This window comes from Plutella xylostella, chromosome 31 (assembly GCF_932276165.1).
Source record: "Plutella xylostella chromosome 31, ilPluXylo3.1, whole genome shotgun sequence".
Taxonomy (NCBI): Eukaryota; Metazoa; Arthropoda; class Insecta; order Lepidoptera; family Plutellidae; genus Plutella; species Plutella xylostella.
The window spans coordinates 1,127,768-1,142,468 of record NC_064011.1 but is presented as its reverse complement, the minus strand read 5'-3'; the positions used below and the strand labels follow the sequence as shown (position 1 = coordinate 1,142,468).

The 14,701-nt window shown below is 36.5% G+C and overlaps 1 protein-coding gene across 1 annotated transcript in view; it reads right to left on the bottom strand.

Moving 5' to 3' along the window:
- LOC105392271 overlaps positions 1-14,701 on the bottom strand; it is a 48,596-nt gene that overhangs the window by 5,504 nt on the left and 28,391 nt on the right. Inside the window, exons 5-11 of the mRNA XM_048632347.1 lie at positions 10,813-10,941; positions 9,726-9,852; positions 3,671-3,787; positions 2,571-2,650; positions 1,898-2,003; positions 1,377-1,520; positions 657-738 (exon numbers count right to left, since the gene is read on the bottom strand). Coding sequence (XP_048488304.1) covers positions 657-738; positions 1,377-1,520; positions 1,898-2,003; positions 2,571-2,650; positions 3,671-3,787; positions 9,726-9,852; positions 10,813-10,941 — 785 coding nt within the window. The remainder of the gene's footprint in view (positions 1-656; positions 739-1,376; positions 1,521-1,897; positions 2,004-2,570; positions 2,651-3,670; positions 3,788-9,725; positions 9,853-10,812; positions 10,942-14,701) is intronic.

Here is a 14,701-nt window from a genome sequence, read left to right as displayed (position 1 = left end):
ACAAAACAGTTTATTAGTTAAAACGTTCTGTAACTTCTCTATGAATAAGGGGGTAAGCCTATAAGGTGACGTACTGACTCCTAAACTCGGAGAATTATTAATATAATTTATTGTTTGATAGTTTGTCGAAAATTATGAAAGTTTTCGATTTCTCGCATAAAAAAGACGCCTTTAGCGGAAAATATCATGAAACTTTTTTCAGATAATTTATGCAGATCACAGAAGAAAAGGTAAACAGCAAAACCTGTTATTGTCACTGCACATTCACGCCTGGCGCGAAGGCGTTCGCGAGCTCGCGTTCTACTGTTTGACAGAAGAAAAAGAGGCGATCCCTTTACATTACGGTCATATGTGCGGTGACCATAATAGGCTCTGTTTCGACTCACTACACTTCTGCAACACATACAGGGTCTTCTTCTATCGTGTAAAAGCACTAAGCTAACTTCCTCCAGTGTTTTGCTACTCTTATTGCGAGATCATTGGCTTTCATCAGGTCTCCTTGACTGCACTTTGGGGCATTAGGACACTCTATAAGATGTGACGTATGTATGTGGCTTCCGCAACTGCATAGAGTGCTGGCATTGGCTGGGAGCATATCCCATCGCCTTAAATTGTCCTTCGTCCAGGCAACGTGCAATATACAGGGTGTTACTCACCGTCGGTCTTGTTCTGTCCGAGCTGCATGAGCAGCTGTCTGGCGTGCGACGGGATTACTGCGTTGTAGTTCTCCAGTATCACCTGAAAAGAATAATGTTTTAGCTCATTTTTTAAAATATTAGGTACCAATTTACCCCCTTATCCATATAAACTTTTTATGAATATATAATACCTTTGCCCAGCAGCGGGAAACTAACCCAGTTTCCCACTGCTGGGCAAAGGTATTGAATACACTTTATTATATTTATGTTATCCTTCATTGTACAAATATAAGCATAAGTGTACAAATGATGGATTTAATGCTATAAGCATTTTCTAACAATCAACCAACAGGTGGTGCTTACATTTATTCGGTTTTAACACTTTAAAGCTGGTCACGGACTAGATACGTGGCAAATAATATGGCAATAAATAAAAGTCTTGGCTGCCAAAGGGTAAAATAATAGCGCCATTGCGAAATGCGGGTGTTTATTACGGTAGATTATTCAACCTATTTCATTTAATTGCTTTTCGCGACGATATGGTCTAGTTTTGAACGAATGTTATTTAGTCCAAACATTTAGTTTTCACTAGATGGCGTTGTCGTCACCATTCTACATCGCGGTATGGTTTTGTTTATCCATCCGCTTATATTATTTGAGTAGTCAATCTTAAGTAACAAACTAATACACATGACATAGGATATCTTGCGATATTTTAGTAAGGGTATAACCACATACCCGTTTCAACAGCAGCGTCCATTCCCGCTTGTGCCTCTTATCTCTGGCCTGCAGTGTCAGCAGCTGCCGCGGGGCGTCCCACGGGATCACGTGGAACGAGAGTGGGGCGCCCTCGATGGACTCCACTAGCATTAGGTTGTTGCACTGTTGGATGGGGGGAAGGTAGGGTTAAATATACAGGTGAAGTAATAATATACTGTCATAGATTTGTTGAAGCCTAAATATATAAAAAAAACTTATAATTAAGTACATGAACTTTTTTCATTGTTTCTAAAAACTACATCAGACGAGTTTATTTCAGAAACATAACAAATGTGCGAACTCAATATTTATTTCAGCATTTACATAATACATTTATTTTCTTTATTATAGTATATATCTATTAAACAGTGATCATAAGACGGTATATAAAGAGTCTATGCAAAATTGCCAAATTCCCTCTTTATAATTTCCTACTCTTATAAAGCAGCCTGTATATGCTCTTTATTAACTAACAGTAGATAATATTTTAAATCTCTCACCATAATATGGCTCTTGTAGGCCAGTATGCCGTCCTCTCTACTCTTGGTCACGAGCAGCATCTTGTCGAATAAGAACACGTGACGCATCGCGCGCGCGCCGAACACCCTGTTGATTGTAAACAATAACTGTGTTACTATCAACAAAATAAAACCTTGTTCAATGAATTAAATGAAAAAAATAACTAACATTACATAAATAATGTTTTTTACATGGAATTTTATGGGTAAATTAAATTGAAGGGTGCTGTGTATCTGTGGTAGCGTAGCTTCGAAACGGCTGTACCGATTTTTTTTTAGGGTCGTAGGTAAGTTTATCCCGAGCGTTTTTAGCCATATTTCATCACAATCGCTTCTGCCGTTCAAAAGTTATCCGACTTTTATCCCCTTATTATAAAACGAAGAATAAAGATAGTTATGCTTTATACATGACTCTAATCCAATGATTTTGTATGAAATCTCTGGACAATAAGCAGGTCTAAACCAGAACTATCATTAGTCTTCGTTTTATTAAACTTAAATCCGGGCAAGGAAAAAGTTCCACCTTCCATTGATGTTCCATATGTCACTGAAACTTTTTCATTGCTCGTGAGTGTATAAGGGGGTTTGTGTTGAATGACGTGGGTTTTCAACGTTGACTGGTTAGTTTATTGGACACCCTGTATAAGGAACCCACCTGAAGGTCCCCTCCGCACACAGTTCCCCGTACGTGGTGAGGTCCGGGCCGCTCCAGCCGTATAGGAGCGACTGGATCTCCTGCAACAGATATACACTTTTGTAGTCTAGTGTTTCAGGTATTTGGTGGGGAAGAGTTTCAGATGACCTAGATTAGTCGAATTGATGGCATTGCTTATCCAGCTCGCTGAGCCAACGGTCTTCAGTCATTCAATCGCTCAGTGACCAACATCACTCGCGTGTTATCAATGTACTCATTTAATCACCCATTCACTCGTTCTGATTGACTCGTTCCCGAGTTAATTAATTTCATTCATTCCGTAATTCGTTCATTCGTTCATTAACTGACCTGCACCCTGACTTTGTGCTCATGTCGTCGATGTGTTGCGCTATTCGCGTCGTCTGCAGCAGCGCGTATTGAGTCTCTACACTTCACTCTATGTCTTTTTCGTTCATTCATAAACCCGCTATTTACGTAATTTTTTGTGTCGTTTTATGTCTGCATAAGCGCTTTCTCCGTCGCTCACTCATTATGCTTCTAAGTTATTAATTCGTTCATTCTTTCACGCATTCGTTCATTCATTCATTCACTTGCATTTTAACTCTAATTTTGACGCGTTGTAGGTATATGTCAGTAAAAGCGCTTGCTGCGTCCCAAACTCAATATCCCCCTAAATTATGCATTCCTACACTCATCAATTTCATTCATTCGTTCACTCACCTGCACTCTGACTTTGTGTTCGTGTCGTCGCTTCATATCATCGATGTGTTGCGCGATGCGCGTCATCTGCAGTAAGGCGTATAGCGTCTCTACACTTCACTCTATGTCTTATTCGTTTATTCACAAACCTGCTTATTACCTCTGTTTTTGTGGCGTCTTCTGTCTGAAAGCTCTTGCTCCGTCACTCAGTCATTATGCCGTATAAGTTCTTAATTCGTTCATCCATTCACTTATTCGTTCATTCATTCACCTGCACTCTAGATATATTTCTCTTCATGTCTTGTTCAGAAGAGCTTGCTGCATCCCATTCAATCAGTCACTCACACAGTATGCCTCTGAGTACTTCCTTCATTCACTCGTTCATTAGTTCGTTCACTCACCTGTACCCTGACTTTGTGTTCGTGTCGTCGCTTCATGTCGTCGATGTGCTGAGCTATTCGCGTCATCTGCAGTAAGGCGTATTGTGTCTCTCCGGTGACGCTTTGTTTCACCACTTTCTGTGGAAAGAATATAAGATTAGTGTTTATTTTTGTAAAGTTCTGTTCAAAAATGTGATGTAAAGTCCAACTAGCTTCATAAGTAGTTATACACTTGTGTACTTTGTAAAACAACAAACCGTCGATGTTTGTGAGATTTTCGATGTACAAAAGTGTCGAGCTACTTATGCAGGTGACTTACCGATTCTATAACATCACATTTTACATTTGGAGCTGTTAAGATAAACACCAAAAACTATTGAAATTTATGATTTGTATGTAGGGCAAAACACCCAGTAACTGACCACCTTAAGGGAGTTGTTCCAGTAATTTGTCTGTAGCGGGCTCAATTCTTATCGCTTATTAAATCCGATTTTTGTTTTAAAATCTAGAATAACAGAGCTACATTCCTGAGTAAATAACAAACACGTAGAAGTTACTCATTTTTTTATATATTTTTGCAAACAAAAAGTAGTGATTTTCCCAGTAACTGACCACTAAAATCTAGTAACTGACCACACTCGATGCCAGTAACTGACCACCAATTTAAAATGGTTTAAAAATGAAATTATCATTAAATCTTATTATTATTTGTTTATTTGATTACTTCATGTAATAGTACCGATCCTCTGGTCTCTTTTGATGTGTGACACATGACTTTTGCTCAAAGTTTCTTAACTGAAAAGTGCATTAAATTTATTAATGCATAATTTAAATGACATTTTATGCTAATAATCAACCATTTATTTATTAAAAACACAAGTTTATGCATTTTTGTTAAATACTAAAAACAAAGGAATAAACACACATGTACATAGTGAACACGCATTTTAAATTTACAGCTTTCAGGGAGATTAAGAGGCTCCAATGTAGTACCTTCAGATAAGTCATAGAAAGGGCGATTTTCTTTATCCGGAACAAGCCAGGATCAGTGGGACAGGCCCATGAAGCATTCATGGTGCCAGAAACGAGCATTTTCTTAAATATAAATCAGCGAATCCAAGCGCTAAAGCGGGTCATTATCATATTCGGTGTCAACTGATGAGGAGGAGGAATCGTGGCGAATTGTATTGTCGGCCTGGGAAAACATAAATTCCCCGCCGGAAAAGTAGGCCTTTTCCCCGCCGGTCCTTTCAGGGATGTAGGACCAGAGACAGATGGTTTTCATAATTGCTGAAACCCCACCCAGAGATTTTCAGTGCGGCTAAAAGAGTCATTGAGGCTAGCCATTGTAATTATGACCGAATCAGATATTGGGGGTTAGTTTTTCAGGATACAAAGATGGATGCCTTGACGAACGGTATTTCAATGACTTTGTTGAGGATTCAACTGGAATATTTATGATGCTGTTGAAACGTACTTTCGTAGGTAAGTATTTGGCCAAAGTCAAGTAGTAATTTCTGCAAGGGGGACAGGGAATCTTTGCCTCGTTGAAGAGGCGTCACTGAAGCAGAACATCGCTGTACTTTTTGCATTTTCCGCTGCTGGACTAATGTGTCCGCCAATGATGGTATAGCGTTACCAGTGGATTCCGGATATTTGTGTTATCAGTCCCAAATGGCTGTGGTGTTAGTCGTGGTAACAACTTACTTATAGAAGAATGCCCCATTTCTTGTGTGAAAATTTTACCGTTCTGTTTGAAATCCGTTGGCCGTTCATAATGCCATTGAAGGGCGTGTTGGTGCACCGGCTGAGGGTGCTAGCATTGTAGTGATGCTTTCTTTTTCTATTTTGCTGAAGTGGCTTTGCCTGTCTTTGGACAAATGTGCAGGCGCGTTTCGTCGGTAACGTATATTCGGGTTGGGTCATTAATAGCGTCATTGAGGTCTTGTTCGCCAAGTGCTTTTGTGCTCGGGGAACCAATTTCATCGGGTTCACAAGCGCAGGCATTGGTTAGGTACGCCTTCAGCTGTTCTGAAGATAGCATTTGAGTATCTTTTCATAGAGTGAGATGGTGAAAGCCATTTGTCTCCTGGTCTTGCATTCTTGAAGGGACTGCTCCAAGGATTATCTTTAAGGAAAAATGTTGACATTTGTCTTTATCCTGGAGAATCCACATAATCCTAGGCTGATAGTATTCTCTACTACTACTTCCTCATCAGCTAATACCGAATCTGGAACGAACTTGGACTTTGTGTTTGAATTCCCTATATTTTAAAAGGTGCTTGCATGTCACCCTTAACTATTTTGGAATGTCTTGTTGATTCTAGTTTGTCTCAGACAAGTGGAATTGCCTTTTCTATACTTTTTTTGCTATTTTGCTAAAAAAGTATATAAAGCTGTAAAAATATGTCATATATAATAATACCAGTAACTGACCACCAATTTACCCAATAACTGACCACCTATGTCAGTAAATGGAAGGAGTGAAGCTAGAATGCTCATGTTTTGACACAAGAAAATGGCACATATGAGCTTTAATATTACGTTCTTATTTTGCCTAAATTCAGCTTCAACCAAAAATCCCAATAACCGACATAGGTGGTCAGTTATTGGAAAATCGCTGTTTTGTCGTCCAGTAACTGTCAACCCCTTTAAAAACAATCAAACGGGAAATAACAAGCTGAATCTTATCAAAAACGTAATCTTTATAATTAAATCTATATGGTATAATTTTTTCTTTCATTGATTTCAATTTTTTTCATGGTAAAACTTACGATCAAAAAATTCACTTACCTTAACAAATACGTTAGTCACAACTGCAATTTACTCGGTTCGCGCGCCAACTGAACTTTTTCGATCGCTCACTATCCGGGTTCCGCTCATCTGGCATAATCTTTATTGACCAAAACTCATTTCGCATAACTCGTATGGTCTAAACTTTTTTGGCCGAACTATCACTTTGCCAAGACTTATGTGGCATAAGGCTCGTTTCGTCTAAAACTCTTTAGGCACAATCTTTAAACACCTAAGTTTCGTTTGCTCAAATTTATGTTCGTCTATACCTATGTATAATCTTGTTTATCCTAATGTTATCTTAATAAATAATATATTAAGAATGTAGTAAATGCACAAATTGTGGTATTTTTCTCCTACATCCCGAAAATCACGATATTGTATGATCAAAAAATCGAAAGTTAACGACCAATATGATTATTACAAACCCCATGAGATCGAAACCTAAAAATAGGTGCGACGACGAGCAAAGCGAGGAGGAGCGTGTTAGGTGCACATGTTCATCAAAACCAAAGCGGAGCGCAGCAAAGCGGAGCGGAGCGTTTTCCAAACAGCGGAAACAATACAAGGCACCAGTTTGCGCTATGTAGGGAGACGCTCCGTCAAAGTTAAAGCCAAACGATTATTATTACTTTGTATAAACCTATGCCATAGCATTATTAGCCTATTCAAGATTTGGCCATACCATTATTAGGCTAAACAATATTATGCGAAATAACTTTTTACTAAACGAGATTTATGCCATACGATTTTCGGCGTATCGAGACTTTGACCAAACGTTACTATGCAATACGAGATTAGGCAAAAAAATCTTATGCCAAAAAAGGTAGAACCCTCACTATCCATCTGTTGGCGGCTGGCAAAATCTTTTGTATCAGTAATGTTCTCAATGAACCACAAAATAGACTGGATGTTCACTAGATGGCCCTGCTTGGCTATATTTCTTATTTATTGGAGTTGAAGAGGAAGGTGGTCAGTTACTGGCACATGGTCAGTTACTGGGTGTTTTGCCCTACTATAACCTGAAGTAACTAGTTGAGTAGTAACAAGGACTATTATGTTGATACACCCATTACGAGGTATACATAATTATATTCGGTTACAATATCCAATATCTCTTTATACAGGGTGGCCCAAAGAGTGACGTCCAAAGGAAAATGTTTGATTCCTTAGGTCAAGGGGTAGCCAAATCACCCCCATGTATGTTCAGCAATTTTTAGTAGTTTAGGAGTTATGATTTTTTTAACAAATTTTCTACGAAAATCGACCTCAGTGGATCAAATATGTTTTATAATTTTTTTGGATAACTTTTTTAAATTATTTATAATTTTTGTGTCATCCTCTTAAGTTTTTCTTTTAACCATAAAAGTTTCAGCTTCCTAGCTATAATGTAAGTTAGTTATTTTTATATCGAAAGTTCAAATTATATCATCGAGCTAGACTGCTCTGAATTTTCAACTTGAAATTAAAAATTGAACTAGATATTCTCATGGTCCCTTATTAATTTTAAAAACTTCGCAAGGTTCCAAAATAACATAAAAATAAAAATAAACTATTGCTTAATGGGGTATTATTTGCAGAAAACAGCCTTCAAAGGTACTTGGGTGGAAATTACCTCATTAGTCAATTGTTTCAGAAAGTTGAAAGATTCCTGTTATGTCATTACTAAGGACTAATTCAGTTAGAAAATGTATAAAATTAAAGGGAAAATAAAATTATTTACTATTATTTTTTATTTAAGTTACATTTTTGAATGTAAATTCTTAGTAAAATGTTTATGTCTGAGTTGTAAGATTTATGAGATAATTGTATTATTAATAATAAATAAATAAACTCAAATAATTATTTTACAAATTTACTCACAATAAATTTTCAAAATGGCGACCTCCCACAGCAATACACTACCTACATCTACGCAAGAAATTTTCTTTAAGTCAAAAAAGTGACAAATGTAAAAAATATGACATCTGTCAAAAAGTTAAACATGTCAAAAAAGAAACTTTTCTCAAAAATGTGACATCTGACAAAAAGTGACATCTGAATGAAACAGAGAAGCGTATAGGCGACTTAAAGAAAATTTCTTGCGTAGATGTAGGTTGTGTATTGCTGTGGGAGGTCGCCATTTTGAAAATTTATTGTGAGTAAATGTGTAAAATAATTATTTGAGTTTATTTACTTAGTATTAATAATACAATTATCTCATAAATCTTACAACTCAGACTTAAACATTTTACTAAGAATTTACATTCAAAAATGTAACTTAAATAAAAAAAAATGTAAATAATTTTATTTTCCCTTTAATTTGATACTTTTTTAACAGAATTAGTCCTTAGTAATGACATAACAGGAATCTTTCAACTTTCTGAAACAATTTACTAATTAGGTAATTTCCACCCAAGTACCTTTGAAGGCTGTTTTCTGCAAATAATACCCTATTAAGCAATAGTTTATTTTTATTTTTATTAAATTTTGGAACCTTGCGGAGTTTTTAAAATTAATAAGGGACCATGATAATATCTATTTCAATTTTTAATTTCAAGTTGAAAATTCAGAGCAGTCTAGCTCGATGATATAATTTGAACTTTCGACATAAAAATAACTAACTTACATTACAGCTAGGAATCTGAAACTTTTATGGTTAAAAGAACAACTTAAGAGGATGACACAAAAATAAAAAATAATTTAAAAAAGTTATCCAAAAAAATAATAAAACATAATTGATCCACTGAGGTCGATTTTCGTAGAAAATTAGTTAAAAAAATCATAACTCCTAAACTACTAAAAATTGCTGAACATACATGGGGGTGATTTGGCTACCCCTTGACCTAAGGAATCAAACATTTTCCTTTGGACGTCACTCTTTGGGCCACCCTGTATATCTTTATTTCTCTTTCCCTCTTACCTGTAACAATAGATGGTATGTATCCTCTGTACCGGCTTCAGTAGGTAGGAAGCGAGCGGCAGTGGGTGAGACAGGGCTATTTGTCAGTATATAGATCTAGACTTTCTTCCGAGACAAACGGGCCATTTCCAAATCACTTTCAGTACATAGTATAAAACAAAGGCACTTTCTCTGTCCCTATGTCCCTTTGTATGCTTAAATCTTTAAAACTACGCAACGGATTTTGATATCGCTAGTATAAATACTATATTGTAAAGTATTGCATTTATTTCTCTTTCTCTCTTTCCTGCAGCAGTAGATGATACAACAGAATCCTCTGTCATTTGCAAATTGACTCTATTTTTTAAAGCATTAAGTACCTTTATTGCCATTCCCTCTTACCTGCAGCAATAGATGGTACAACAGTATCCTCTGTACCGGCTTCAGTAGGTAGGAAGCAAGTGGTAGGGGGTGAGAGAGGGCTATCTGTCGCTCGCGGAAGGCTGGCTTCGAAGCCAGGGCTGCTAGTCTGCAAGAGAAGAGGTAAGGTTAATGTTATTGATTATTATAATTATACATTAATGTATAAATTAAATGAAAGTACAATCATTACACCATTAATAATAATAATTACAGAAGAAAATATATTTTTTAACTCCTCTGTTATTAGGTGATTATAATAATTATTATAATAATAATTACCAAATGTATAATGTACGTCTATGTTCAGAGCATTGAATCTTGATGTGGGGTAAACGGACTTGGCTATTATGGTTTAATAGTAGGCCAGAATATCATACATAGAGCCTAAAAACGCCCTTTTACACGTACCGTAAATTTTATGGCATATGTATACCCGTAGTATATGCCATAAAATTTCACATAAAAACTAAGATTCATAGCCGCTATTCCTGTTTTTCTCCTGCTTATTATGTCTCTCATACCTTTCCTTCAAAGATTGACATAAAAGTGAAGTTTCTCAAGAAGTTTCTCAGCAGATATCTCGCCATTTTCGCCTGCAAATGATCTAATAACCTATCCTTGGTGTCTCTTACCTCTCCATAGTGTTCGGGAAACCCGGTACAATAACTAGTATACACTCTGAAGCCGGCAGTGTGAGTCACGAAGCAGCGGGCGATGGCTTACGGGCTCTATAGCTTGTAAATGCCATGAAATTTCACATAAAATTTCACGTAAAAAGCAGCGATGCTAATAGGTCCTACGCGCCCACATTGACACGCATTTCACATAAAAGCGAAGATAGCCTAAAAACGCTGCTTCTTACGGTAAAAAAGCAGCAATACTGCGTAGGACCCATTGGTCCTACGCTCCTACATTCTTAAAACGCTCTTTTTTACTGATAAATGCCATGAAATCCAAGATTCATAGCCGCTTTTCTTGTTATTCTCCTGCAAATTATGTCTCTCACCCTTTTTCGCACCATTTTCGCCTGAAAATGACATAATAATCTATCCTAAGCACTTCTTACCTCTCCATAGTGTTCGGGTACCCGGTACAATAGCTAGTATACACTCTGAAGCCGGCAGTGTGAGTCACGAAGCAGCGGGCGATGGCGCGCGCGTCCAGACCGCACGAGTGTAGCTCCGAGCAGAATTGTCTGTGGGAATAATTGGGAATTAGTAATGGAAGGTGGTTTAAAATGATGCCGTGGCATTGAACTTTCCTTGAGCATAGCAATTTATGTCGTATTAAGGCGCCGACACACTAGCCGACGCGGCTGTCAGCCGCAACTGGTGGTGTCCCCGGACTTTGGGATCGCTCTCGGACGTCAGAAAGCTGAACAACAAAGACGTTTACTGTGACGTTACAGCCATGTCGTCACGGTGTGCGTAGGTCATTAGGCTCCATAATCGAATATGGGGTCATAAATTAAAAGAAATAATTATGAAATGCATACATGTTTTCAGCATAACATTATTTCGCATGACAGCTTTCAAATCCGTACGTTTTATTGGACATTTGTTGGTTTTAAAGGGACACCCAACTGTATTCACTAAGCATAAAGCCGAATTTCCACTGCGACTAAGTTAGTTTAGTTTAGCTGCACGTCCAATTTTTCATACATATGCGTCAAATTCAAATTCAAAAAATTCAAATTCAAATGGTTTAATCGACGTAAAATTTTACAATTATTTGTCGATAGTCATCTACCACCATTTCACAAAGGCCCCGTCATTGAGAAGGAAAGAAATGGCGAAAGAAACTCCTCGAGCATCTTTTCAACTTTTTCCTTATAATCTATTACAATTTTTACTTATATCTAGTACCTACAATTTAATAGTAAAACCATTGTATTGGAAATTTTAATAACTCGCACACGAACAGGCAACTGAATAATGTAAGTATCCCTAAGATACAGGCTCTTGCCTAGTTTAGGAGATACTCATGCTATTTTAAGTGTACTTAATGATATAAAACGCCTTTACCTATGAAAATTACCTATGTAAGTGCGCTAATGTACTTATTATTATTAATTTCAATTATTAATTTCAATTTTACTTAAGTACCTATATCCATTTCATTTTTTCAATAGCCTTAGCTGAGGTGGACAAGACCACGCGTTTTTGTCGTTTAAATAATCATTTATACTATAGTAAGCTTTACTACATAATGTAGCTTTAACATAATTCTTAAATTTTTGCTCAGTAAGGTTTATTGCTTCATTTGATAATTTATTATAAAAGCGTATACAGTTCCCCATGAATGATGTGTTTGTTTTCGAAAGTCTGAGTGTGGGGAAAAGCAACTTATTTTTGTTTCTGGTCTCAATACCGTGAGTGGCTCCTACGTTACTAAATAAATTTAAGTTTTTACGAACATACATAATATTTTCATAGATATATTGGCATGGAACAGTTAGTATACCTATTTCCTTAAACGTATCTCTTAATGAAATTCTAGACCCTAATACATATATGGCTCGAATTGCTCGTTTTTGCAGAACAAAGATTTGATTAATGTCAGCCGCTCGTCCCCACAATAGAATTCCGTAAGACATAACACTATGAAAATAACTAAAATACACAAGCCTGGCTGTATCTACATCTGTTAACTGTCTAATGGTTCTAACCGCATAAGCTGCAGAACTCAATCTACCGGCTATCCTCTCAATATGGGGTCCCCATTGCTACTTTGAGTCAATTGTAATACCCAGGAATACCGTTTCATTTACTAACTCTAGCTTATCGTTATTCAATGTCAAATATGTCTCTACTTGTCTTACATTAGGCAAAGTGAATTTAATACATTTTGTTTTCTTGGAGTTAAGAGCTAAATTATTTACAGTGAACCAATTAGCAACTATGGAAAGAGTACTGTTTGCATTGTCAAAATTGACTTCTTGTCGCTTCAACTTAAATATAAGTGAAGTATCATCAGCAAAAAGTACTATCTCACATAATTTATCTACCAAAAACGGTAAATCGTTAACATATACAAGAAACAAGAATGGTCCTAAAATCGAGCCTTGGGGAACACCCATACTGACAGGACAGCCAGCCGAACGCACTCCATTTATGTCAACTAGTTGAGTTCTGTTGCTCAAGTATGATTCCAATAATGTAAGAGCTTTGCCAGTTAGCCCATAATATTTAAGTTTCATAAGTAGAGTGGCATGATCCACACAATCAAATGCTTTCGATAGATCGCAAAATACACCCACAGCATCAAGACGTTCCTCCCAAGCACTAAATATGTGTTTGACCAACGCGACACCAGCGTCAGTTGTAGATCGACCTTTGGTGAAACCGAACTGTTGGTTATGGAGAAGGCCGTGAATACTAAAGTGCGAAAGCATTTGATGCAGCATAATTTTTTCAAATATTTTACTCAGTACTGGCAGAACTGATACAGGCCTAAAATTATTGGGATCATTTTTCTCACCAGATTTAAAAAGCGGTATTAGTTTACTAAGTTTCATCAAATCGGGGAATACACCGACCTCAATGCATCTGTTAAAAAGATTAGCCAAGTGGGGTGCTAGGATATCAATAACATGACTAATAACTTTAACGGACATGCCCCATAAATCTTCTGTCATTTTTAAATTTAATTCTTTATAAGTGGTAATTATGGTCTGTGTATTTATACCATGAAATTGAAAGTCAAGATCGCAAGGCGGTGCATTCCCTCTTAGCAAACGTTCAGCTTCAGCGCAAGATGAATCAAGGTTCTCAGTTGTAGCTATCGGTATACTACGGAAAAAATCTTCAAAGACGGAAGCCACTTCTTCACTAGATGAAACAATTTTATCATTAATTTTAAGTTCAAAATTTAAATCACGTGGTTTATTCTTCCCGGTTTCAGTATTAATGATATTCCATACGGTTTTAATCTTGTTATTAGAGTTTTTAATCTTTCTATTTATATAATCTGATTTAGCTTGGTGGCAAACGGCTTTGAATATCTTTGTATATTTCTTTACATAATCTCTAAAGTTATCGTCATGAGTAAATGTACGCTGTTCATAGAGATCATATAATTTACGTCTGCTCTTATAAATTCCCGATGTTGCCCAGTCATTAAGACTTAGTTTACAATTAACATCTACTTCTTTCTTAGTGAACACGTTTTCAAATTCTTGAGACAAACCTTGAAATATTTCCTTAAAGGCATCATTGGGATTTCTTTCAGAGCTTCTACAGTAGCCAAGTTTACTGTTCAATCGAGATTTAAACTTATCAATTCTGTATGATGTTACTGGTCTGAACTTGAAAGTGGCTGACTTACGTTCAAAAGTACAAGGAAACGTAATAATTTGCCCACTGTGGTCGGATGGTAAACAATTGATTACAGAATGATTAGTAAAATCACAATTACAGTAAATATTGTCAATACAAGTGGCTGAGGTGGGAGTAATTCTGGTAGGTTCCAGGAAGACATTACTTAAATTATATGACTTGAACAAATTAATTATACAACATTTCATAGAAGTCTCAACTAATAAATCAATATTAAAATCTCCCACCACGACCACTTGTTTTGAGCTCTTAGATAAGATGGTAAGACTATCCTCCATCACTTTCTCAAATACTTTATAGTCAGAAGAGGGGGGCCTGTACACGCTTAAAATTATATACTTGTCCATCTCAACACAAGCTAGTTCAGCTATTCTTTCGACCGATAATTTTACAATATCTTTCCTATCCTTACATTTTAAATTTTTCTTTACAAATATTAATGATCCTCCTTTGTCTAACGATTTCCTATTAAATGAGCTAATAACATTGTAATTTTTTACATTAAAATTCATGTCATCATTTTTAAGGTGATGCTCAGTAATACAAATTATGTCTATGTCGTATTGTTCTAAAAATAACTCTAGCATTAGAAGTTTGCGAGAAAGCCCCTGAATGTGT